Below are 23,086 nucleotides of genomic sequence, written 5' to 3'. Positions count from 1 at the left end.
CACCTTTCTTCACTGTCCCCCTCCCTCCCTTCCTGAAACCCCTATACGTGCGCACTCTCGCACGCAATCACGCACACTTCGTAGCAGCATGGCCGACGATTTGGCGTCACTGCAGCAACAGTTCGGCGCCTTTCAAGATGAGGAAGAGATGCGCATGGACGTGGCGGCGCGCGTCGTCGCTCAGTCCTCGCGAGAAGCGCTCGAGGACGAGGAGCGGCTCAAGAAGAGCTGGCGCGAGCTGGAAAAGGCGGAGCACGCTGTGGGGGAGCTGCAACTAGAGTTGAGCGAGGCGCAGCTGGCGGTTGCACAGGAATCGTCCGGGTTGCTGGGTGATGCGCAGCGCAACAAGTCATCCGGTCCGGCGACGCCGTCACCGCGGCGGGTTTCCGACATCCGCTTCCAGCTCAACGCAGCGGAGCGCGAGCTCAAGCGCGCTGACGCGGCGGTGCGGAAACTTCAAAAAGAGGTCGACCAACGCCAAGCTGCGCGGCTTGCCGAAGCGAAACGGCACGAGCGGGAGGAAGCAGAGGCAGAGCGCGCGGCAGCCGCGGCCCGAGCCGCAGCGCATCCGAAGGCAGCCGACGTCACAACAGTCGCGCGGGCAAAAAGCGCCACCGGCCGACCTGTGCCTCTCGCGTCATCGTCCTCAACTATACTCCCACGCGCAAACACGAGCGTGAACGGGGGTGCGCTGGCGGGTGGAAGCCTTTCAGCGTCACCGCCAACTGTCATGACCACGACGCGCGTGCTGTATCGAGCGCCGACTCACCTGAAGGGTATCACGCAGAGCGACTACAGCGGTGGTGAAGTGCTGCCCTCGCTGAGCCGGGTGCAAGTGACGCGCGCGGACATCCGCTCGAAGCAGCGCCGCTACCAGGACGACTCAGAGATGGAGCACTACGTTGAGCGCGTCACCAAACGACAGCGACTGGAGGCGGTGGCAAATGAGCAGCGTCGGCTGATTGCCCTGGGCAACGACGGTGACACGCCTTCGCAGTCGTTGTCGGCCTCGATCGAAAAGCTGGCCGAGGCGCGAGTCAAGAGGGAAGGTGAGCAAGACGGCCATGCGCATCAGGTGAAGCAAGAGTCTGGTGGTGATGACGCTGCCGGCGCAGCCACGCCACCAGTCGCAGCTGTAGCCAAGGCTCGAGTCGCGAAGAAAGAGGCGGAGGGCGGCGAGCGTGCCCGTCGCCTCCCGAGGGCAGGGGTGAAGGTGGAGACAGGGGAAGAGGAAGGGGCACACGACGTGATTGACGTGGACGCACTCATGGAGGCCGACGACGACGCGGCAGTGGCGGCGGCGGTGAGCCGGGTCTCCACCCAGCTCACTGGCGGCTACACTCAACGTAGCGGGAAGGCCACGCCGTCTATATCGCTGAGCTCGCAGCAGCAACAGCAGCAGCGGGGGCGCGCCGGCTCAGCATCGTCAGCGACCGTCTCGGAGAGCGAGGAAGTTGTATGGGAGATGGAGGAGGTGACGCTGCTGCCCGGTGTGCGCATGGATGCCGCCATCTACAACCGCCTACTCGATTACCAGCAAGAGGGACTACTGTGGCTCCTCACCCTGCACTCCCGCCGCACGGGCGGTATCCTCGGCGATGAGATGGGCCTCGGCAAGACGATCCAGGTGGCAGTGATGATCAATGCCCTGCACCACTCCGGCATGCTGCGCGGGCCGGTGCTGATTGTGGCACCGATGACGGTGCTTCGTCAGTGGTTGGCGGAGCTGCACCGCTGGGCCCCCTACGTGCGCTCCTGCGTCATGCATGAGAGCAGCGGCAGCGACACGACGCGTGACTCGCTGCTGCAGTCAGTTCAAGGCACGCCAGCCGTGGTCATCACAACGTACGCGGCGATGCGAGTGCACTGCGGTTTGCTGCATCGCACGGGCTTCCAGTACGTCATCCTCGACGAGGGGCACAAGATTAGCAACCCAGAGGCTGGCGCGACGCTCGCAGCGAAGTCTTTCACGACGCCGCACCGACTGATCTTGAGTGGCAGCCCCATCCAAAACTCGCTGAAGGAGCTGTGGTGTTTGTTTGATTTTGTACGCCCTGGCCTTCTCGGCACGATGAGTCGCTTCATCGACGAATTCGAGACGCCGATCGCGCTGAGCCGCAACGCGCGTGCGAGCCCGCTGTCGCTGGCAACAGCCGTTGAGTGTGCAAAAGCACTGCAGACCCACATCGCCCCGTACCTGCTTCGCCGGCTGAAGCGCCAGGTGAACACGTCTTTGCCGCCAAAGTACGAGCGCGTGCTGCGAGTGCCGCTTACGGACAAGCAGCTCGACCAGTATCTGCAGGTGCTGTCCTCGCCAGTGGTGCAGGGACTCTTTGCGCAGACAGCAATGTACGGCTCGCGCAACGGTGGCCTCGACCGCGACGGGCGTGATAGCACTGGCTCCCTGCACGTGGCGGGGCCGCGGGCAAAGATGGCGTCTCGCCGCCACAACAGCGGCGTGCGGCTGGAGTCGTTCCGTGTCATGAATCAGCTGCGGCAAATCTGCAACCACGCCGACATCTACGCCGTGCAGCAAGGCGCGGACGAGGAGGACCGCATGATGCTTGGCCGTCGTGGCGCGGCGGCGAAGCTGTCTGCTATTTCGGCAGCACGACCTGGTCAGCACCGCTCCTTCCGCAGCAACAACCCCGTCGACCTCCTCGGCAGCGGGAAGCTGAACGCGCTGCTCATGATGCTGAAGGAGTGGCAGTCGTTCGGCCACCGCGTCCTCGTCTTCTCGCAGACTCGCATGATGCTCGATATTATCGAGAACATGTGCGAGCAGCAAGCCTACCGCTACATCCGCATGGATGGTGCGACGAACAGCCACTATCGGCAGGAGCTGATGGACCGCTTCAATGAAGACGTCTCCATCTTTGTCGCCTTGCTGACGACGCGCGTCGGCGGCATCGGCGTCAACCTCATCGGCGCCGACCGCGTCGTCATTTTCGACCCGGACTGGAACCCGATCACGGACGTTCAGGCGCGTGAGAGGGCCTGGCGTATCGGCCAGAAGAGAGAAGTGTGCGTCTACCGCCTTATCACGAGTGGCAGCGTCGAGGAGTCGATCCTGCGGCGGCAGCTGGCGAAGATGTACGTGACGGACAAGGTGCTGAAGGATCCGGAGCTGCAACGCTTCTTTGACGTGCAAGACGGCTTCATGGAGAGCCTTCTGCTCGGTTCCGAGTACGCAAACCGCGTGCCGGTGGACAAGCGGTACTTACTGGCGGCGCACCACCTGCATAGCGTCTCGGCCGGCGACCGCGACCGCGCGCCTGGTCGGGACAGACACGCGGCGCTGGGGGGGGAGTATGGCAATGCGGTTCCTGGCGTTGACGATGATGATAACACCGACAGCGACGTGAGTGAAGGAAACATTGGCGTCGCGGGAAGCAAGGGGGAGCAGCCGAGAAAGGAGCGCGACTTTGGCATGCTGGTTCCTCTTAAGGACGAGGGCGGCATCGACGATGTCGGTGCTGACCCCGACGATACGGGAGGCGCGGACGAGGACGGCAGTCCAGTTGGCATCCCTGGCATGGGCGACAGAAATAAGAAGACGAGCAAGGGCAAGGAGGTGTGGCGTGAGACACAGATGCTGCAGAAGCTGGTGGATTGCCAGGACGTCTCTGTGGCAGGGCACGACCGCGTTGCGCACCGCCTGGCACGCAAGAAGGCAGAAGACATGATACGCCGCGTGTCCTCATCGGCGCTCACGGCGGAGGCGATGCGAGAGCAGCAGCGCCAGTATAGCCTGTTGCAAGCTATTGGGGAGAAGAAGGCGAAGGAGGCGGCAGACCGAGAGGAGAAGGCGCGCTACTATCGTGAAGAGATAGCAGCAGCAGCAGCAGCGGCGCGGAAGCGTCGGCATGAGTAGTCCGAGAAACAACATCATTTTCCAGCTTTCCGCTGGTGTGTATGATCTCTCCACTCTCCTGCTCTCGCGTTCTGTGCCGTGCTCCTCACCTCGTGCCCCGTCACTATTTATAACTTGTTCTTGCCTTTGCTTGCTCGTGTACGCGGCGTGGTGGCGAGATGTCTGTACTCCGCAATCTCTGCGCTCGTTTCGATTTTTTTTGGGGGGCTCCTCTCATGCGGATCCTTCTGTCTTGCGGATCATCACCGGGAGAGGGGATGCGCTCTTGTGGGTGTGTGTGCTTGGAGAGGAAAGAAGCGTTTAAGTGGCGTTTTCACCGGTTTCCGTGGCGATGCGCGCGTGCTTGTGTGAGAAAGCAGATCGCATGGCACACCTTCAGGCTCGCCCCCTCCGGCGGCACCCCACAAGTCTCTTACGCTACTGTTCTCTGTGTGTGTATGTGTGTGTGTGTGTGCCGATCATGCGCGTCTTTTCCCTCTTCAGCGTCCGCACAAAGGTACACCTATTTGTGAACGTGCGCGCAAGCCGCAAGGTGATGCACCGTCATCACCCCTCCCCTCCTCCACCCTCCCTCACATACACACACGAAAACGCAAAGACCCGCTCAGAAAAAAAAACAAAGAAGATGCTCTGCGCGGCGTTAGCGGGAGTGGCAGCAATGAAAAACACCTCTCCCGCAACGAAACCCCACATGCCCAACATCCGCCACATTTGTTGCTCGCGCTGCTTGACGGCAAAAAGGAAAAACAGCGCGATACGCAGACAAACGCCCGCCTCCCCGTCCTCGCCCTCCCCACACACCCTCCACCCTCCAACCCACTTGCAATGCTTCTTCCCCTTCCCTTTTTTTCTAACGTAATTACAGGGGTCTCGGGTACACTTGGGAGGGAGGCCCTCCTTCACCACACTCACAGCACTGTCGTGTCTGCAAACGCGGATAAGCCTACCAGCACCAACACCAACACCAACACACACACACACACACATACACACGCGTAGACGAACAACAACAAAGAAAAGCAGCGCGAGCGGAGAGAAAAGAGCGCGAGCGGTGATAGAGCGAGATAATAGAGGGAATGTGAGAAAGCCAGCCAACGGGAGACACTCGCCTTTCGGCTCTTTGATACAGTCAATTGTTTTTGTCATTCTACCCCCACCCCTCCCCCTCCTCCCACTCGTCTTTTTCGTCCTTTGTCCAGCTGCAACTCCGTCCCCTTGAGGATTTAGATTAACGTCCGCATACACAAACACACATACACATACAGGCGCTCCTGCTTCCCTCCCTCTCCCCCTCCTCCTCTCCTCCCCCCCCTTTTCGTTTCCCTTCGCCGCCGCCACCGCAAGCTCCCATCAGCCACTCAAGCACACACACACACACACACACAGTTCTCGTTCTCTATCGTTGAGAGTTTATTTTTTTTGGCTGTCGTCGCGTGTTCTTGTTGTGCTTTTCCTCGCCCGTTTTATTGTTGGCTTGCATCTTCATTGACACACTCTCTCTCCTTCTCTCATTATTTTTATTAGTCTCCTGTTCCTTTCCTTCCTTACTCCCCTCACCCCTCCGTCTCTTCCCTTTCTTCCCTTCCTAGAGTCATTCCTTACGTACCAAAGATAGACGCAGTGCTACGTGTGCGTGTGCGTGTGCGTGTGCGTTTACGTCATCTAGAGGCACACCAGTGTGAGGCGAAGGGGGAGGAGGAGAAGGTGTGCGGGTGGAGTAGGGGGGACAGAGCACACGCTTACACATACGCATAGACAACCGGCTACGACAGCGACGCGTGCACGCAGAACAGGCGTGCCATCGCTTTTTTTCGTTCGCCTCTTCTCTTTGTGTGCGTGTGCGTGCGCGTCTTGCGCATCTCACGGTGCGAGTGCATAAACACTGACCGCTCTCGAGGTCGTTGGGCAGCGAAGACGCGAAGGCAGCGCGTCCGTGTCTCGCACCCGCTTTCGGTTTTCCGGTCTCTCGGCAGGCGTTTTTTTTTTTTGCTTTTGAGGATGTCGTATCAGCAGCTGCAGGGTGCGGCCAGTAGCTCCAGCGGTGGGAGCGGGGCACGTGGCCGACAGCCCTCAGCTCAGCAGCGGCACGCGCAGCAATCAGCGTTGGCGACATCGTCTCCTTCGCCACCTCCACTCCGATCGGACGGTAGAACGGCCGCCGCCGCCGCAGGGTCTGCTTCATTGGTGACGTCCTCACCGCGTATCAGCACTGCACCCAGGCACGTGGACACGTCGGCCAGCGGCGCTGGATTCCGGCATTCAAGCAGTGCGAGTGGTGGTCCTGCCTACGACCAGCCCGGCTCGGCGCATTTGCCTGTGCGACACCATCACCACCACACACAGCCGTCACGACAACAGAAACTTCAGCTCCCGTCGTCGTCCTTGGCTCGGAGCGCTGGCGTAAGCGGCCCTTCCATCACCGCCTCTTCCTCTATGGGTAGCGCACCGTACGCTTCGCCACTGCCTACCGTGGGGGCCAGCTTACCCACTGACCCCCCTACAGCTGCAGCCGTGGCAAGCGGGGCTATACCAGTGGGCAGCAGCTACGCCTACTGGCGCGGTGCAAGTGGGGTTGGTGGGCCTAGTGATCGGCGGCGGCGTAGCGGTAGTGGTCGAAGCGGCGGCGGTGGCGGTGGCGGTGGTGGCAGTCGCCGCAACGGTTCCCCAGGGCCCCGGCACCACACGTCACAAGCGCAGTACCTGCAGCAGCGACCGCGTGCCGATGCCTCATCAGCTCCCTCGTCGGAGCATCCTGCAGCTTCTTCGGTGCCTGAGACCGCCGCTGCTCTGGTGACAAGTCCACCGTCGACCCTGCCGGACAATTGCAGCGCGGCGTCGTCCCCGTCATGGCCCCAACCACCGCCGCCGCCGCCTTCAGCAACATCGGCAGTCTCCGCCCCGTTGGCGAGCAGCGGCGTCCCGCTCGTCTCCAGCCATGCCGGCCAGCCATCCCGCAGAGGCGGAAACGGTGGCGCCTCCTCGCCACGCTCCAGCGCAGCCGCTGCTCCAGCAATAATGGCGGGAAGTGGCGGAGGTGGCGCCGCAGCAGGCGGCAGTGCTTCAAGTATGCCACCGCCTCCGTCGGCATCTGGCGCAGCGACCTCAGCGACAGCAGGAGCGGCATCCACTTCGCAGAAAGTTCAAGGCACAGCGGGCGGCGGTTTGTCACTTGCCTCTGCCACAAGTGTGCGACTCATGCGCCCCAACGGCGAGGAGCGGCCGACAGTGGCCCTCTCACAGAACATCATGTCCGTCTACGAAGCCATCAACACCCTCTTCTACCAGGAGCGCCAGCTGCTGCTGACGGCGCCGGCCAAGTACGCGGCGCGCAAGTACGAGGACGCCGCGGGGCACTACTTGCCGTACCCCGGCGAAGAGATCGCGGAGCGGTACGTGGTGAGGGAGGTGATCGGCAAGGGCAGCTTCGGCACTGTGTTGCACTGCGTTGACCAAAAGTACCACGAGGCTGTCGCCGTCAAGGTGATCCGCAGCGGCCCCTACTTTGAGAGCCAGGGCTGGTTTGAGGCGCAGGTAGTGGCGCACCTGAACAACGACCCGGCGCTGCAGAACCTCGTCGTGCAGCTGCGCAAGGTCTTCTTGTGGAAGGGTCATATGGTGCTGGTCTTTGAGCCGCTCAGTTTCAGTCTCTACCGCCTCATCACATTGACGAAGTACAACGGCGTCAGCCTCGACCTCACCCGCAAGTTCGCCTACCAGATGATCAAGGTGCTGCTGGTGCTGGAGCAGCATCAGCCACCCATCATTCACTGCGACCTGAAGCCGGAGAACGTGCTACTGCGCGACCCGAGCCGCAGCGAGGTGCGCGTAATCGACTTTGGCTCCGCGTGCTACCAGCAACAGCAAAAATGGAGCCCGCCACCGGCGCAGGTGGTGCTGCCCTCGACGTCGCCGAGCAGCTCGCCAGGGCCGCCCTGGGACTCGGTTGCTGAAGGCCCCAGTGGCGGGGTCAAGCCCACCGCCGCCGCCGATGATGATGACAGTAGCGCGCCGCAGTCGCCGCCCAAAGGGCCGCAGCAACGACACCAGGCGACTGCAGGGTCGACCACCGCATCTGTCGATGCGGCGCTGGCAAGCGGCGTCGCAGCACCAACCGCTGAGGGGGCAGACACGGTGGAGAAAGCCAGTGACGCGGCCCCCGCTGCCGCGGCGGCGGCCGGAACCGCCACTGGTGACAACAGGAGAGGGGATATTATCATGCCCAAGTACATCCAGTCGCGCTACTACCGCAGCCCGGAGGTCATCCTGGAGCTTGGCTACACAACGGCGATTGACCGCTGGTCCCTTGGCTGCTTCCTGGTGGAGATGCACACGGGGGTGCCCCTCTTCCCCGGCAAAAACGAGGGAGACATGGTAGCATACTTCACGTCCATCCTCGGTCCGCTGCCAGACTACATGATTGCAGCAAGCCCCAAGCGGACGCAGCTTTATTATACGTGCCATTCAGAGCCCTCCACCAAAAGCGGCGGCGGCGAGCTGGCGCACGGTGTCGCCACCGCCGGCGCTGGCCCCGCAGAAGATGCCCCACCGGGGCTCACTCCGATGTCCAGCGCACCAGGTCACGCCATGGGCTCTCCTTTCTTCCTACGGGCCCCCCGAGTGGAGGGCGAGGGTGCGGCAGCCGCTGCTGTGCCCGGCAGTGGCAGCAACAGCCCGCCGCTCTCTCTGGAAGAAATTCTTGGCGTGCACAAGGGCGGCCCGCGCGGCTGCCGCGCTGGCCAGCCGGGCCACGATGAGTCTGCCTACGAAGTCTTTTGCGACTTTATCCACAAGCTGCTCCAGTACGATCCGCGGAAGCGCGTGAGTTGCCAGCAGGCGATCCAGCACCCTTTCCTAGAGCCGATCCGGGCCCTCAAATCCCGCTCCGCTGCGCCACCGTCGGCAGCCCCGGGCACCGGCGGCGGCAACACGGAGGCGGGAAGTGCACCGCCTCCGCCATTGCCAGGGCCTCCGCAGTAGAGCGGGGCCAAACCACACGCGTGCGCGCAGTCTTTGCGCTCAGAAGACTGGCACCTTCCCCAGCCGATTACTGGCCATCTCTCCTCCCTCCTTCCCTCGCTGTTGGTCTGTTTACGTTGCTCATGCGATGCCGATGCACTGTTGATCGTTTCCCTCACCCTCTCTCTCTCCCCCGCTGCCTCTGTCACGTGTTTGTTTATCTTCCGAAGCTGGAGTTGCACGCGCTTGTGCAAGCAGCGCTGCAAAGAGGAGGGGGCTCACGCGCCGCTTATCCAGTCCGTGGTGTTCACCTCGTATCACCCCTCTCGGCGCAGCCTGCCGGCTGGCCTGCGTGCGGGCGGGCGGTTTGTACGCGTTCATGTGTATCCCGACGTTGGTGCAACGGCTCATGTACTACTACTACGACAACTATCAACCCTTTGTGTGTGTGTGTGTGTGCGTGTGTGTGTCTTTGTGCTTCCCATCTTTTTGTTTACTCGGTGGTGGTGGTGGTTCTTGTCTTCTTCTGGCGAGAGACGCCGTCCTGTGTGCCTTCCCCACCACCACCTCGACTTATTTCGTCTCTCGGCTCATGCCTCCCTTCGCCCTCGGCACTGACTCGGCCTGCGTCTGCCCATGCACGCGTTTGAGAGGTGTTGGCACCCCCGTGCCCCCCCCCACACACCCACACACCTCCCTCTGTCTCTCTCCCTTCTGTGCGGTCGTTCTGCGCGCAGGAGTGAGAACGCAGAGCACGAGCAGACGCCGGATCCCAAGCGTCGGAGGACAACGAACCTCAACGCCGTACAACGACTGCAAGAAAAAAAGGACGAACCATAAGTCGGCCGTGCAACGCCGCGTTCCCTCCTCTCTGTGTGTGCCGTCGGCAGATCCACCTTCACCTGCCGCTCTCGGGGGGGGGGGGGGCATGCGCGTGTCACTTCAACGAGCGCGTGGCTCAGTGCTGTTGCCGCTTCGCCTCTCTTTGTGTTGCGAGGAATGACTTGGTTTCCACCGCCCCCTCCTCCCTCATCGCAAGCTCACAGACTCTACACAAGAGGTGGGGGGGGGGGGGTCGAAACCCCCACCCTCTGTGTGTGGCGTGCAAGAGATGCGCATTCCGGCATCTTCCTCTCCCCATCGCCATCCGTCACTCTTGCCGTCTCTGTTCTCTTACTTTCTTTTTTTTTGCATGTCCGCACGCGTACGCATACACGGAACCACCTCTACCATTGCGACCACACGAATATATATATATATACCATCTACTCGACTTGCACACCTCACTCGTCCGTCAAGCGCGTGTGATCACCGACAACCAAAGTATTAGCCGTAGTAGCCAATGGATAGAGAGGGAAGCTACTCGTCCCACAGCACACGTCGTGCCAGCGGCAGCGTGGGCAATCAACGATGGGGCTCCAGCAACGGAAGCTCCGGCACTGCCGTCGGCGCCGCTGGCGAGGATTTCAACTCTCTCATCGTTTCGTTTTACACCCGTGTGTATCCCTCCGCGGATGTCTTCGCTGACGACGCCGCGGAGTTTGACCTGGAGGACATCAGCGAGGCTGTCACGGAGCTCGCAAATGAGGTGTCAGCGCTGCAAGAGGAAACTCACGTACTTGGCGCCCACGTGCAGACACTGCAGCAGCGGCGTCCAGGTGGTGGCGCCACCGTGAATATCCCCAACATCTCTGAATCCGCGGGCATTCAGCTCGATGCGGCCGACACTAGCGGCTCAGGTGCGCTCTCGCCCGTAGATACCACCGTTTTTCTTCTCGGCGGCGACTATGAGCTTTCCATGGGCACCCCGCGCACATCTGGCGGCGGCGCGGCCGATACGATCGGCAGCGCGAGCGGAACCGGCCGGCGCGGCCGCAGCTTCCGTCGCCGCTCGCTCGCTGACGTAGATGCCTTCATGCGGGTAGACGACAAGGCCGTGCTGCTGCGGCAGGAAACGGCTCGGCTGCGCACGCAGGAAGAAAAGGCCGCTAAGGAGGCGGAGGGCGTGCACGAGATGCTCGTCGCCACCGTCGAGGAGGCCATTCGACGTCGGCAGGAGCTCCGCCTTGAGATGCTGCAATTTGAGCGTGAGGTACTGCGGAAGGGAGGCGTAGAGGACGGCAAGGCGGAAGTTTCCGCGCACCGACGCAGCCCTTTTCGGGACGCGAAGAAGCTGACGGTCTCATCGGCGGCTGCCGCGACAACCGCAGACGAGCTGCTGCGCTACCTAGAGCGCCGGCACAGCGCTCAGGTGAGCTACCTCGACAAGCTGGAGGTGCAATGCCAGGCGGCGCAGCAGGATATCGCACGAGCACAGCAGCTGGTGCGGCAGCGTCGCGCCGCCGGTGAGGCATTCCAAGCCGTTGACATGGAGCAGCTGCGCATCGAGCACAAGCAGTTTAGCGAGCGCATGGAGGCCAAGAACAAAGAGCTGGCGGAGCTAAAGGGCACGTCGACGCGCACGGTGCAGCAGCTGAACCACCTCATGGGCCAACTCAACGAGCTGGCGAGCGAACAGGCCCGGCTGAAGCGCGAGGCGAAGAGCCGCTCAGAATACCTGTCGCGCTGCGGGAAAGAGATCGCGACGGCGACGGCGGAGGCCCTGCAGGCGGAGTCGAAGCACATGGCACTCAAGGCACAGCAGGAGGCTGTCAAGGTGCCCAAGATTGAGGAGTACATGGCGCAGAAGGCAGAGGAGGTGGAGCTCCAGAAGGCGGTGAAGAACTTGGAGCGCAAGGTGCAGATTGCCGAAGGACAGGCCGCGGTGGTGCGACAGCAGTCGCGTCGGTTGCAGGCGCAGCGCGCATCTGCCATAAAATACGCGAATGAGAAGCGCCTGAGTCGCAATTCCGCCACGTCGAGGACCACAGCCTCAGCAGCAGCGACAGCATCTTCGCGGCCTGCAGCGGGAAGTGCGCGTAGCCTGTTAATGCAGCACCGGCAACAGCGGGAACATGAACAGCAGTCGCCATCGCTGCCAGAAGCGAGCACCGTCGAGCAAGACGGTAGCGCTGCAGTACCAGCGGCGGATCAGCCAGCAGCAGCGGCGACGGCGGCGACGGTCTCATCCATGTAAAACGAATAGGGCTGAAAGGAAACGAGAAGTACGGTGAGATGCGCGCAGACCAGGAAAGTTGGAGGCTGCGGTTCTTGCAGCAGGAAGCTGCACGGTCTTTACCGCCGCCGCCGCCCCCACTCATACATCTGTGTGTGCGTTCTTTAGAGGTGGTGGCAGAGCAGAGAGGGCGAGAAAGAAAGGGAGGCAAGGAGAGATCGTGTAATCGTCTTCCCGACAAAGGCGCGGTGCGTTCCCATCCCCTCGCGCCTCGCCCACTCAACTCGCTTCGACTCCACACACACACGCACACATCACACACATATTTGGCGCATCATGTACATCTACCACCACCACGGTAAGTGCAAGTCGCACAAGGACTGAATTGCAGGAAGGTTACCGCTGCCTTTTCTAGTGCTTGACTTTTCGTTGGAAACCGTCTCTGTGGTACGGCCCAGTCCCACACTCAATCTTGCTCACTGAAGCGTGCGCACATGACCCGCTAATGCGCAAGCGACAGCGGCGGTGGCACCGGAGAGATGCACGCGCATGTCTTTCCCTCACTGGAGCGTGAGCACGCACGCGTGGGTGGATAGGTGAGCCGGAGGACACCCAGAGCTGGTTTCGTAACCGTACGAGAGACCCCTCACTGTCACCACGCGGGTACTCTTCCGGCGCAGTGTCGGCGTAGTACGGAATCTCAGGCTCGATTCAGCGTTCATTCAATGACGCTCGTCTCGCCCCCCCCCTTCCACCACCTTGAGCGGTTCCAGTAAGATCATGTGAACTGGCGATAGTGGAGGGGGTGGAGTGGCATGAGAAGTATCACCCCGCACGCAGCTCGGCACCGGTGTCGGCATGTGCGCGTGTGTATGTGCATGTTTATCGCTACGACATGAGGAAGTCGTCGTCGAGCACTCTTCCCACACACCCTTTGCCCTGCCTCTCGCTCTTGTTGCCATCATGTGTGTTCACGTATGCTTGTGCCGCTGTGAAACCATGGCGGAACTTCACATGCTACACAACTGTAAGGAGAAGCAAGTCGTGGGGGTTCACGTGTTTGCATGCGCGCACGCACACCTACACCGCAGCTACCCGAACAAGTAGTCATCCGCACTCGCACACATACACCCGTTAGTGTGAGACAGAAGGTTTCGCAGAGGGCGGAGTTAACGGAGGGGGCAGAAAGTCGCTTGGGTCATCGTCTCCCTCCTCCCTCTATCCCGCCCGCCCCCCCCCCTCCCACTCACACACTCAGGCCCATCACGCTAATCGTGGTACCGTCTTGCTGAAGAGAATTCCCGTCCTCCATCCCCTCAACCCCGTGCTCTGCAGGACTGCGGTTGTAGTCGCGATGAAAGACGTGGGCGGCGCAAGCAGCCCGCTTTACGACAGTGATGGGGACGGCATCCGCAGCAGTAGTGTGGGCGAGCCCCTTCGTCAGGACGGCCTACCGTTGTTGTCCAATGCCCGCTCGGTCACAACGGCAAGCAAGAGCGTTGGGCTTGTCCGGCGAGATATGGCGACAGGCTTTCGCATCGTTGTCGCCGCTCGCATTCGCCCCTTCACTGAGCTAGAGGTGCACCAGTGGCGGCATGAGCGGCGTGCGGCCGCGGAGGAGCGGGAGGACCCCGCGACAGGGCGGAACGGTAGCACGCGTTCAGCCTCGAGGCAGCCGTTCGGGCGGGAGCACAAGTCGCTTAATGCCTCATTGTTGGTTAGCACAACGCACGCTGGGGCCACGCCCTCGCATGAGCTTAGAGGTGTGCCTCCGGACGTGTCTCAGGCGTCGCCCAACGTCGACGGTGTGCCACTGCCCGTCGTGGAGGTGGAGAGCAACGGACGAACCATAGTCCTGCTCGATCCGCAGAGACCGTCGTTGGACACGAACGCGAAGGCACCGGTGCGCAACACCTTCACGTACGATTACGTCTACAGCAGCTTCACGCCGAGGGTGGAGCTGGACTCAAGACCCACAGGCGGGCTCGTTTTGCCCTCGGCCCCAGTGCCGCGGGCAGCCGGTGGCGAACCGTACATCATCGACGACACGACGGAAGACGCGTTTCCTGCTCGCGCCTCGCGGCCACAGTTTTCGTCACACACACTGGAGCAAGAGCGCCGGGCAGAGGCAGAGCAGGTTGCCATCTACGAGCAGCTCGCCATCCCCTTGGTAGACGCGGCGCTGCAGGGGTACAACACCTGCATGTTCGCCTACGGCCAGACAGGAAGCGGTAAAACGTACACCATGATGGGAACCGCGCAGCATCCAGGGCTGATCCCGCGGCTCTGCCAGCTGCTCCTCTCGCAAGTCGCCATGCGCAACGCCGAGGTCTACGATGGCTGCGCGGCGTCGCCGTCCACGCGGGCTGCGGCCGTGGTACTGCAGCTTTCCTACATGGAGATCTACAACGAGCAGGTGCGCGATCTGCTCAAGCAGCGGCCCAAGAACGCCATCCTGCGCTACCGCAGCCGCTTCGACAAAAAGGATATGGAGAGCGGCGAGTTCCGCACGCTTAAGGTGCGCCATCACCCATCACAGGGCATCTACGTGGAAGGACTGACGACTGTACCGGTGAGCACGTGGGCCGAGTGCGAGGCGTTTCTTCAGCACGGTAACGCGCTGCGCACGCAATACAGCACGGCGATCAACGCGAAGTCGAGCCGCTCGCATGCAATTTTTCAGTTCCAAGTGACGCAGCGCGAGGGCACGGGAAGCCGCGTGCGGGGGCGCGAAGTGGCACTGGAAACGTGTAGCAAGATCAATCTCGTCGATCTGGCCGGCAGCGAGCGCAACACGCAGTCCAGGGCAACCGGCAAACACCTCGCAGAGGCAAACAGCATTAACGCTTCTCTCTCCACCCTGCGACGGGTGCTGGACGGACTGGTAAACAATTGCGGCAGCTGTAACCCGCAGGCGCTCGCTGGCGGCGGCAAAGTCAGAAAAGGTGCTGTCATCCCGTACCGGGAGAGCCTGCTGACGTACGTCCTCTCCGACAACCTCGGCGGCAACAGCTTCACCGTGATGTGCGCCAACGTCTCGCCCAGCGCGTCGAACATCAGCGAAACGGAGTCGACGCTGCGGTACGCCACGCTCGCACGAGGGGTCGTCAACCACGCGCGGCTGAACGAGGCGCCGACAGCCCTCATTATTCGCGAGATGCGCGATCAGATCAAGGCGATGCAGGAGGAGCTTCGGAAGGCCCCGAACCCGGCCCACGTCGCGGAGCTGACGGAGGGTATCCTGCTAAGCGAGCAACTTCTGCGCGAGATGCGAGGAAGGGAAAAGAGGTATGAGTTGCGGCTGCAGAGCAGCGAAGCGCAGCAGGAGGAGCTGCGGAAGGCAGTGGCGAGCCACCAGGCTGGGGAGGCGTACTGGCGTGCAGAGGCGCAGCGGCAGCAGGAAGAATTGGAGTCGCTCCGCTCCGCCCTTGTGGCTATAACGACCAGCAGCTCCACGGCAGACGCGATCGGCGACAAGAAAGCGAGGTCGACAGGGCGTGCGTCAAAGCCGTGCCATGCCTCACCACCGGATCTCTCGCTCCACCTTCCTCAGCTGAACCAAGGCACCGACACCAACGGTGCGAGAGCCGCGTCTACGCTGCCTTTTTCTGCCGATGATCGTTACCTTGACGGCGAAGCTGTCGGCCCCACGCGGAGCCCCTCGACGGCCAAGAAGAAGCAGTCGGCAAAGAGGCACATGGGGCTGACCCGTGGCGACGGCAGGATCAGAAGGCACTCCGCCGCGGCTTATGCGGCGGCAACAGATTTCTACTCGCCTGGGGCGCGCAAGCGTAAGCCGTCCGTGGGGCGTGGCACGCCGCTCTCTCTCATCGACCTCCGCGAGAACAAGTGTCTCGCCGGTGCCGTGCTACCGCATCTCCGCGGGGGCAACTTCGCCAGTGCGCCGTGTAAGGCGCACCGCGAGAATAGTCGACTGCCACCAGAGGGGGCGTCGCAGCCGCTGTCGCGTCGTTCCCTGTCGAGTGAGCGGCCGCAGCGGTCTCCACATCCACCATCCCAGCACCCGCAGCGCAGCCGCTATTCAAACAGAGCCTCCATCCGGAGGCCGTCGTCGAAACAAAACAAAGGTGACCGGTCGAGGCTCACGACAAGCACCACGGAGGAGGAAGCAGCGGAGACACCCTTTACCGTCGGCGGACGCTCGGGGCTTACTGCGCTGCATAACGGCGGCAGCGGCGCTGTTGCGAGGGATAGTGACTTGGATGAGGCGCCGTCCTTCTACCAGACCGTCACCTACCTGACTGCGGAAGGAGCCGACCTAGAGGGCAGCAGCAGCGTTGCAACGCCATCATGTGCCTTGTCCCTCAAAGAGGGTGGCGAGGACGACCAGGTTGTGCTCACCGCCGATAGAAGCGCGGGTAGGCAGCGTCCTGGCCAGCAACGCAAACCTCGCGGCTTGGACGTGCTGCAGCTGCAACAGAAACGCGCAGACACCCCGCAGAGCAGCCGCTGCAGCCCTCGCGAAGAGCCAGAAATCGAGGGCGAGGCAGCCACTCCCACGTCCTCACGGCGGCCCACGAACTCGCCGGGGATGTCCGAAGCGTGTCAAGCTCAGGCGGCGCGTGGCCGTCACCGCAGCCCCGTCAATGTCGCGTCAGCGCCAAACAAGAAGAGAGCAAAGGCGAGTCAAGCCATAGGCCACAAATACAGCAGTAGCAACAGGGTGGCGGATGAAGATTGCCGGTTATCACCATCGCCGCCGTTACCACCACAACAACAGCAGGCGAGCAACGGCGGTGGCGGCAGTGTCAGGGGAGCAGCAACGGCTGATGACCGCAAAACTATGCACCGGCAACCAGCCGCTGTGCTCCCCGCCGAGGAAGAGAGCGGTGAGGAGTGCCAGTACGTGCAGATCGCTGATGATGATGATCTGAAGCACGCGTTCGAAGGCGAGAGCGACGGTGATGTGGCGCCCACGGCATCGCATCCCCGAACCTTTAGCGGCGATGACGATGCCGGCATAGAGAGCGGCTGTATGAGTATTTTCGAGGGTCTCATCGACATGATGCCTGCCGACAGCTCACGTGGGTGTTTAGGGCACCATCTCCCCTACGCGACCGTCGCTGCTGCCGCGGAGAGCGCGGTGGCATCCGCAGCGGCGGCGGTGGCGCCCTCGCCGGAGCATGCGCTCTACTTATCGGTTGGCCGGAAGCTAAAGCAGAACGGGAGGGCACAAATGCACGCGAGCGGGTCACCCCCGTCGTGTGATCATCACTACTCCACAGTGGGCGCACTGAGCCCTCAGTCGTACTGGTGAGGTCGTACGCGCGCCCACCCGACGCTATCCCCTCTCCTCGCTCGCCGCCCCTAGGAAGAGCCAAGGTTTTTGACACCGACACGGTATCGCGATACCGATGGCTACCTTAGCCTTAGCACCCTTGGTGGCTTCTGTTTTTTCTCTCCCCACTTATGTTTCCTCGTCTTCCATGTGCATACACATGAGCACGGATCTCTTGTTGTTTGGTGGTCGTGTTGTTCCTGTGCGCTAAGTCGTCTGTGTCAAGCCTATTTCCGCAGTGATGTTCGTCTGTGATTGGTGTGCGTGTGCGTGTGTGTGTGTGTGTGTGTGTCTGTTCTTCAAAAGTGGAGGGGGCATGAGGTGTGTGCTGCGGCAGCGTCTCTCGGTTCTCTCTTGTTCCGTGACTGCTCACAATTTCTTTCGTTTTATTTTACTTTGTGGGGGAGGAGGGTTTTGCTTTTCTCTTGAGCGCCCCCTCCTCCTCCTCCTCCTCCTCCCCCTCCCCCCCCATCTGTGTGGTCTGCCCCCCCCCTCTCCCACTGCTGGGCAGCGTACCATGATGTAGTTAGTGCTGCCTTCGACCAAGAGCGACTCGGCCTCCTTTCTTTCCCTTTCTCTTTCCCTCCATATGTCTTCCGAAGTGGCGCGGAACGCCTCAAACACCGCAGTTGCCCCGACCGCCAACCACCACCCCCATTCACCCACCGGCCCTCTTAACCTATCTTCTTGAACCTCTACTCTTTTCTCTCCTGTAAGCTTTCACCGGTAGGTTGCTGCGTGGTACATGTGCTGTTTGGCGTTGGCGCTTGTGCCTTGGCACAGGGGGTGAGCGGCGTGGGGCGGCGCCCCATCAGCGTTGCAACAAAGAGCAGTGCTGAAAACACGCACTCTCCTTGCACGGCCCCCACTCACCCACCCACCCACACCCTCTTTTCCTCCATCTCTCATGTTTCTGCTTCCTTTTTGTTTTTTTTGTTTTTTTTTTGGGGTGTCGTGCCACCACTCCTTGCTTCTGCCCTCTCTTTCTCGTTTATGTGTATATGAATATATATAAACATATATTTGTTTATATATTTATATATGTATGGATGTATGTTAGTGATGTGCTGCCCTTTATAGATGTCTCCGTGCTGTGTTCCCGTGTTCACCTCTCCTCTTTTTTTTTCACTCGTCTTCTTCTGTTTTGCACCTTTGTGTGGAGGCGTTTTGATGTGTGCGGTGTGTGTGCAGGTGTTCTCTCATGGCGAGAAATCGCTGTTCTGTGGGACCTCTTCTTCGGCGTTCGCTAGCTTGTCGACGCTTGTGCACGCATGTCTCGACGAGTGTGGGGATGTGGTTGTGTACGCCCCTCACCGAGCGCTGCGTCTTGCGCGTCGCTCGGTCTTTGCGTGTGGACGATGGAGTGGCACTGTGTACGTTCCTCCAATTCATAGAAGTGACGGACATGTCCACATTAAAGATCAGTTTTTGTTGTCGCGCTCCACTCTACGTGTGGCGGCGACACAGCAGCCAAGCAGCAAACGTGATGGCCAACGCATCATCATCGCATCACCACTTCCCCCACCACACCTGTTCTCCTCTTTGTGCCCGTAGCATCGGCTCATGTCTTCAGCGCAAGAGAGCTTGAAAAAAGAACGGGAGGCTCCTCTGAAGTGGGTACGCGCCTCAAGGAGAGCAGGCGCGTGCTTGCGACTCTTTCCATTCTGCAACACGCAGACTCCCTGTCCTCTCCCTTCCCCATCCCCTCCTCCTTCCATTTCCACGTAAGCACACGTCACTGGCACCGTGACGGCTAATCTGTAGGGATAGCAGCGTGCTTCTCATGCTCGGTTTTCTCTGAGTAATGTCTTTGTAGCTGGTGCTCGCATTTCCGTGCGTTGCGTCATCGTGCAGCGCGCCTCCTCTCCTCACTGTTATCCCTCTTGCTTTTCTCCCTCGCTCCTTCTTTCGCTGAGATTGAGGTCCTGTGGATCATCTGCCCATCGCCAACCACCCACCCCTCCTCCTTCGCCGCCTCTCCTCTACCTTCATTGCGCCTGTGCGTCTGCGTGTCTTGCAGTGAACGCCACGACCGCACCCCTTCACCTCTCACCTATTCCTTTACTTTCCATCACCACCGCTGAGCGCCTCCTCGGTGGTACCTCTTCACTGTCCATCTTCATCAGGCTACCCCTTGAAGCCTCCAGCCCGTAAGAAACGCAAGCATAAAGCATCTTTCTCTCAAGCACATCAATCTTGTGGTGCAGCCGCTGCTCCCTCGTCCCCGAAAACCTCCTGAGCAGCACGCACGCGCGCCCACAGTAGGTGATCTATCTTTGCATACGTAACCATTCTACTGCCCTCCGCCCACCACCGCCTCCGGCGCCCCACTCGAGGTGGTGACATCGCCCTCACCACCACCCCTACCCCTGAAACGGGAAAGCCCTAGAAGCGCCACAAGAAGCACACAGACAGGCAAGTCTCTCTTGGTCTGTTGCTGTCTGTCCCGCACTCATGGACCTTGACGCGTTCCTCAGCAAGAACAACAAGAAGAGCTCGAAGAAGGTGGCCAAGAAGTCCGCAGATGACGCAGCTCTTGGCGGTTTCGGGCTGGAGACGGTGCCGCGGGTGAGCACCGCCGCTGCGAAGCCCATTACAGTGGCGAACACCGGTGGCAGCGACACCTCAGCGGCTGCTGGCACCGCGTCGCCGCTTCCAGCCCCTGAGAAGACCGTCGCAGCTCCAGTGGTTGCTGTGAACCTCAACTTCGCCGGCACCACGCGCAGTGCAAAGACGTGGGACGCGGTGAAGGCGTCACAGGACTCGAAGCGTCAGGAAGAAGTGAAGGCGGCGGCGCAGAAGGCCAAGGAGGAGGCCGAGGCAGCGGAGAGAAAAGCTTCTGCTGGTGGCGACGACGATGAGGCGCAGTCGCCTGAGAGCTCCCCGAAGGAGACCAAGGTGGCGAAGTTTGTGGCACGCGGTCACCGCAATGCGACCGGCGCTATCGGCGGCGGAGAGGGCGGCGCTGCCGCCGCTGCGAGTGGCCGCTTCGCGCCGCGCACGCAGGGGCTGAGCCTGGAGAATCTGCCGACCCTCGAGGAAACCTTCGGCAACGCACGCAAGCAGTCACAGTCGACGTCTTCGCAGTCGCAGCAGCAGCAGCAGCCCATGCCATTGCCCTCTCAGGAGCAGAACGGCGAGTCCGCTCCGGCGGCGACTCCGCAGCAATCTTTCAGTTCATCTCCGACTTCCGCCACGGCGGTGGCGGGCAGCAACAAGTACGTCCCTCCGAGCAAGAGCAGCAGTGCAATGGAGTCCTCGACGGCTTTGCCGTCATCGCCGATGGCCGTGCGTGGCAGCGCTGGCGGCTCCTCTGCTGGCGCCTATCGCCCCCCTTCCGGCAGCAGCGGTGTGTACAAGCCCCCCAGCACTGGTGCCTATAGGCCGCCGAACGCGTCTGCTGGTGAGGCGTACAAGCCGCCGGCGCCGAGTGCTCCCAGCAGCGGTGCTGGTGCCTACAAGCCCCCTACTCCTGGCGGCGCGTCTGCCGGTGCGTACCGGCCGCCGGCCTCGACCGGTGAGGCGTACAAGCCTCCGAGCAGCGGCGGTGCTGGTGTCTACAAACCACCGAGCGCTGCTAGCAGCAATGTTGGTGCGTTCAAGTCATCTACAGCCGCCAGTTTCTCTGCTGACACGTACAAGCCGCCTGTGGCTGGTAGCGGCAGCAGTGCTGGTGCATATAAGCCACCTAGCGCCGGAGGCTCGGCCGGCGTCTACAAGCCGCCGAGCAAGCGCGAGGCGTAGCCTGTGCAGAGCCGACGTGCATGTTGTGGAAACAAAGAGAAGCGCCCCCATCAATGAAGGGGCCAGCATGCTGTTTGACGTCTAATCGAATCTAAAGGTGGTAAGCGTGCACAGAGGAAGGCAATGTAAGTCGATGCACATGCTGGGAGGGGCTTGTGACGTGTATGTATCTGTGTGCAACGAGTGTTGTGCCAACGTGAAGGCTTGATGCCTGGATTCCCTCTTCTCTCTTTGGCGCCGCGTTGTCGTCCTTGTTTTTTTTTTTTGGGGGGGGGGGGAGTGGTGTCAACTGATCAGCTGTTGTAGTTTTGTGCACCCTATGATTCTGGTGAGCCTGTGCACTCCCCCACACGCACAGCCCTTGCATGCAGATGTCCGTCTTCGCTTTTTCTTTTTGTTTTGTATCTGCCGAGTGTACGTGCGTGTGTGTGTGTGTGTATGCCTGTATTCTCCTGTGTGGATCTGTCCAATTCTGCCTTTCCTTTCCCTGTTATTGCTCTTGTTGCTCTTGTTTTATGAGTGTGTGTGTGTGTGTGTGCGCGCGCGTGCGTGTATGAGTGGGAGGGGAGGGGAATGTGTTTCCTTGTTTCTTCTTTTTCGACTTCCTTGGGAGGGGTGGAGGAGAGCCTAACCGATGTGGTGCATCACCCCCGTCTATCTACCTCTCTGTCCTTGGTTCGTGCTGACGCCGCTGTCGCCGTCGGTGTTGGGATACTTTTTCTGTGTTGCAGATGCTCCTGAGATGTTTGTTTTTGTTTGCGCGTAGGCTTTGACCTCCGCGCGCAGTCCATGTCGCTATCTTCCTCCCCCCCCCCCTCCCCTCCCTCCTCTCTCCCTTTCTCTTGCCGTTTCCTTTCATCCTAAACCCGCGTGTGTCGTCGATCTATCCTGTGTGTGCATCGCCAGTGTGGCACGTTGCGTGTCTTTCTTTGGCTGCCCGCCGCGGACTTTGATGTGCCCTACCCTTTCCTCAGCCCCCCACCCCACCCCACCCCTTTTCTCCCGCCCTTCTTTTTTCCCACTTGTGCTTAATGAACTATGACGTACTTCAAGAAGAAAGAAAGAACAACGAAAGAACGAGTGGGAAGCCAGCCCAGCACATACAGTGGCGGAACCCCGCATGCCAGCGGTACGCACAAGCATACACGCACACGCAGACACAGCCAAGACGGCAGAACAGCAGCTGTATCAGCGCCCCTCACCCTCTAAATATATATATATATACGTTTGTAGGTCGATGTGCGTGTGTTTGTGGTGCATCCGCCTTCCAGCACTCAGAACCGCATTGCAGGAGAGGGAGTGGTTCACGGAGCGTTCACGTAAGAGTCGCTTCTCGAGCGCTTCTTCGATGTGCGTGCTTGCCACCCTCCCTGTTCCCGTCCATGATCTTCGTATGTTTGGCTGCGTGTTTCGACCGTGCTCACTGTTGTCTCCTTCACCACCGAGGGTGGCCGAGACTGGACTAACCACCCGATGTGTGCAGCTCACCGATACAAGGCTATCATGCTCTACTCCCACGCTGTGGAGACGTGCATCGCTCCTGCGTCTTTCCCCCTCCCCCCCCCACTCCATCACAGCCGTCCTCCACCGTGTCTCGCATTCTTGTGCGCCTTCTGCGGTCACCGCCCGCCCGCACGCCACCACCCAATCGCGTCAGTTTCCCTCTTTATCCTTCTAGAACCTCTTCCTCGCCCTCGCCCCCTCTTTCCCCTCTCCCGTCACCGCGAGCCACGCGCTGTGGTGCGAGGTCGGGTGGCAGCAGTCGCGCCCAAAGCCCCGCGTATACATATGTGTAGAGGCAGGCGCACACACTCGTACCGAACACAAAAAAAAGGAAAAAAAATCACCGACGAGCGCACACTCACACACAACAGCAGCAACGGGGAGGTGAGGCGAGGTGTCTCTTGCGCGCTCATACGCGTTTACATAGCGAACAGGCGCGAGCCTCACGATAGTGACAGACAGAGGAAGTGGGGGGAGGGGAGAGGGGCGAGGTAAAGATTCACCCCTCATCTCAGCCTCGCCTGCTCGCTCTTGCTCTTGCTCTCTTCCCTTTGTCGTTTTCGCTCCTCTTATTGCGCGGCTAACGTCGTCGTTGTGTGCGGTGATTGTGCGTGATCGGCGGCGTCTCTGTGCACGCGCGCTCGCTTTTTCTTTT

General features: G+C 60.9%; 5 protein-coding genes across 5 annotated transcripts; all 5 read left to right on the top strand.

The window, feature by feature from the left end:
- Nucleotides 1-88: 88 nt before the first annotated feature.
- Nucleotides 89-3,874, top strand: LINJ_14_0900 (putative DNA excision repair protein; the record flags this gene model as incomplete). Its single annotated transcript, XM_001464232.1, has 1 exon — nucleotides 89-3,874. The coding sequence occupies one exon, from the start codon at nucleotides 89-91 to the stop codon at nucleotides 3,872-3,874; it is 3,786 nt and encodes a 1,261-aa protein (XP_001464269.1).
- Nucleotides 3,875-7,069: 3,195 nt separating this feature from the next.
- Nucleotides 7,070-8,851, top strand: LINJ_14_0890 (putative protein kinase; the record flags this gene model as incomplete). Its single annotated transcript, XM_001464231.1, has 1 exon — nucleotides 7,070-8,851. One exon carries the CDS (start codon nucleotides 7,070-7,072, stop codon nucleotides 8,849-8,851), a length of 1,782 nt encoding a protein of 593 aa, XP_001464268.1.
- A 1,321-nt stretch (nucleotides 8,852-10,172) lies between these two features.
- On the top strand, nucleotides 10,173-11,906 carry LINJ_14_0880 (conserved hypothetical protein; the record flags this gene model as incomplete). The annotated part of the gene is made up of 1 exon (XM_001464230.1): nucleotides 10,173-11,906. One exon carries the CDS (start codon nucleotides 10,173-10,175, stop codon nucleotides 11,904-11,906), a length of 1,734 nt encoding a protein of 577 aa, XP_001464267.1.
- Nucleotides 11,907-13,239: 1,333 nt separating this feature from the next.
- On the top strand, nucleotides 13,240-17,163 carry LINJ_14_0870 (putative kinesin; the record flags this gene model as incomplete). The annotated part of the gene is made up of 1 exon (XM_001464229.1): nucleotides 13,240-17,163. One exon carries the CDS (start codon nucleotides 13,240-13,242, stop codon nucleotides 17,161-17,163), a length of 3,924 nt encoding a protein of 1,307 aa, XP_001464266.1.
- Nucleotides 17,164-19,638: 2,475 nt separating this feature from the next.
- LINJ_14_0860 (conserved hypothetical protein) lies at nucleotides 19,639-20,928 on the top strand (the record flags this gene model as incomplete). The annotated part of the gene is made up of 1 exon (XM_001464228.1): nucleotides 19,639-20,928. The coding sequence occupies one exon, from the start codon at nucleotides 19,639-19,641 to the stop codon at nucleotides 20,926-20,928; it is 1,290 nt and encodes a 429-aa protein (XP_001464265.1).
- Between the last annotated feature and the right edge of the window lie 2,158 nt (nucleotides 20,929-23,086).

The sequence above is a fragment of the Leishmania infantum genome, chromosome 14 (assembly GCF_000002875.2).
Source record: "Leishmania infantum JPCM5 genome chromosome 14".
Classification (NCBI taxonomy): domain Eukaryota; phylum Euglenozoa; class Kinetoplastea; order Trypanosomatida; family Trypanosomatidae; genus Leishmania; species Leishmania infantum.
Note: the sequence above shows the minus strand (reverse complement) of the source record. Positions and strands in the feature narration are given on the sequence as shown.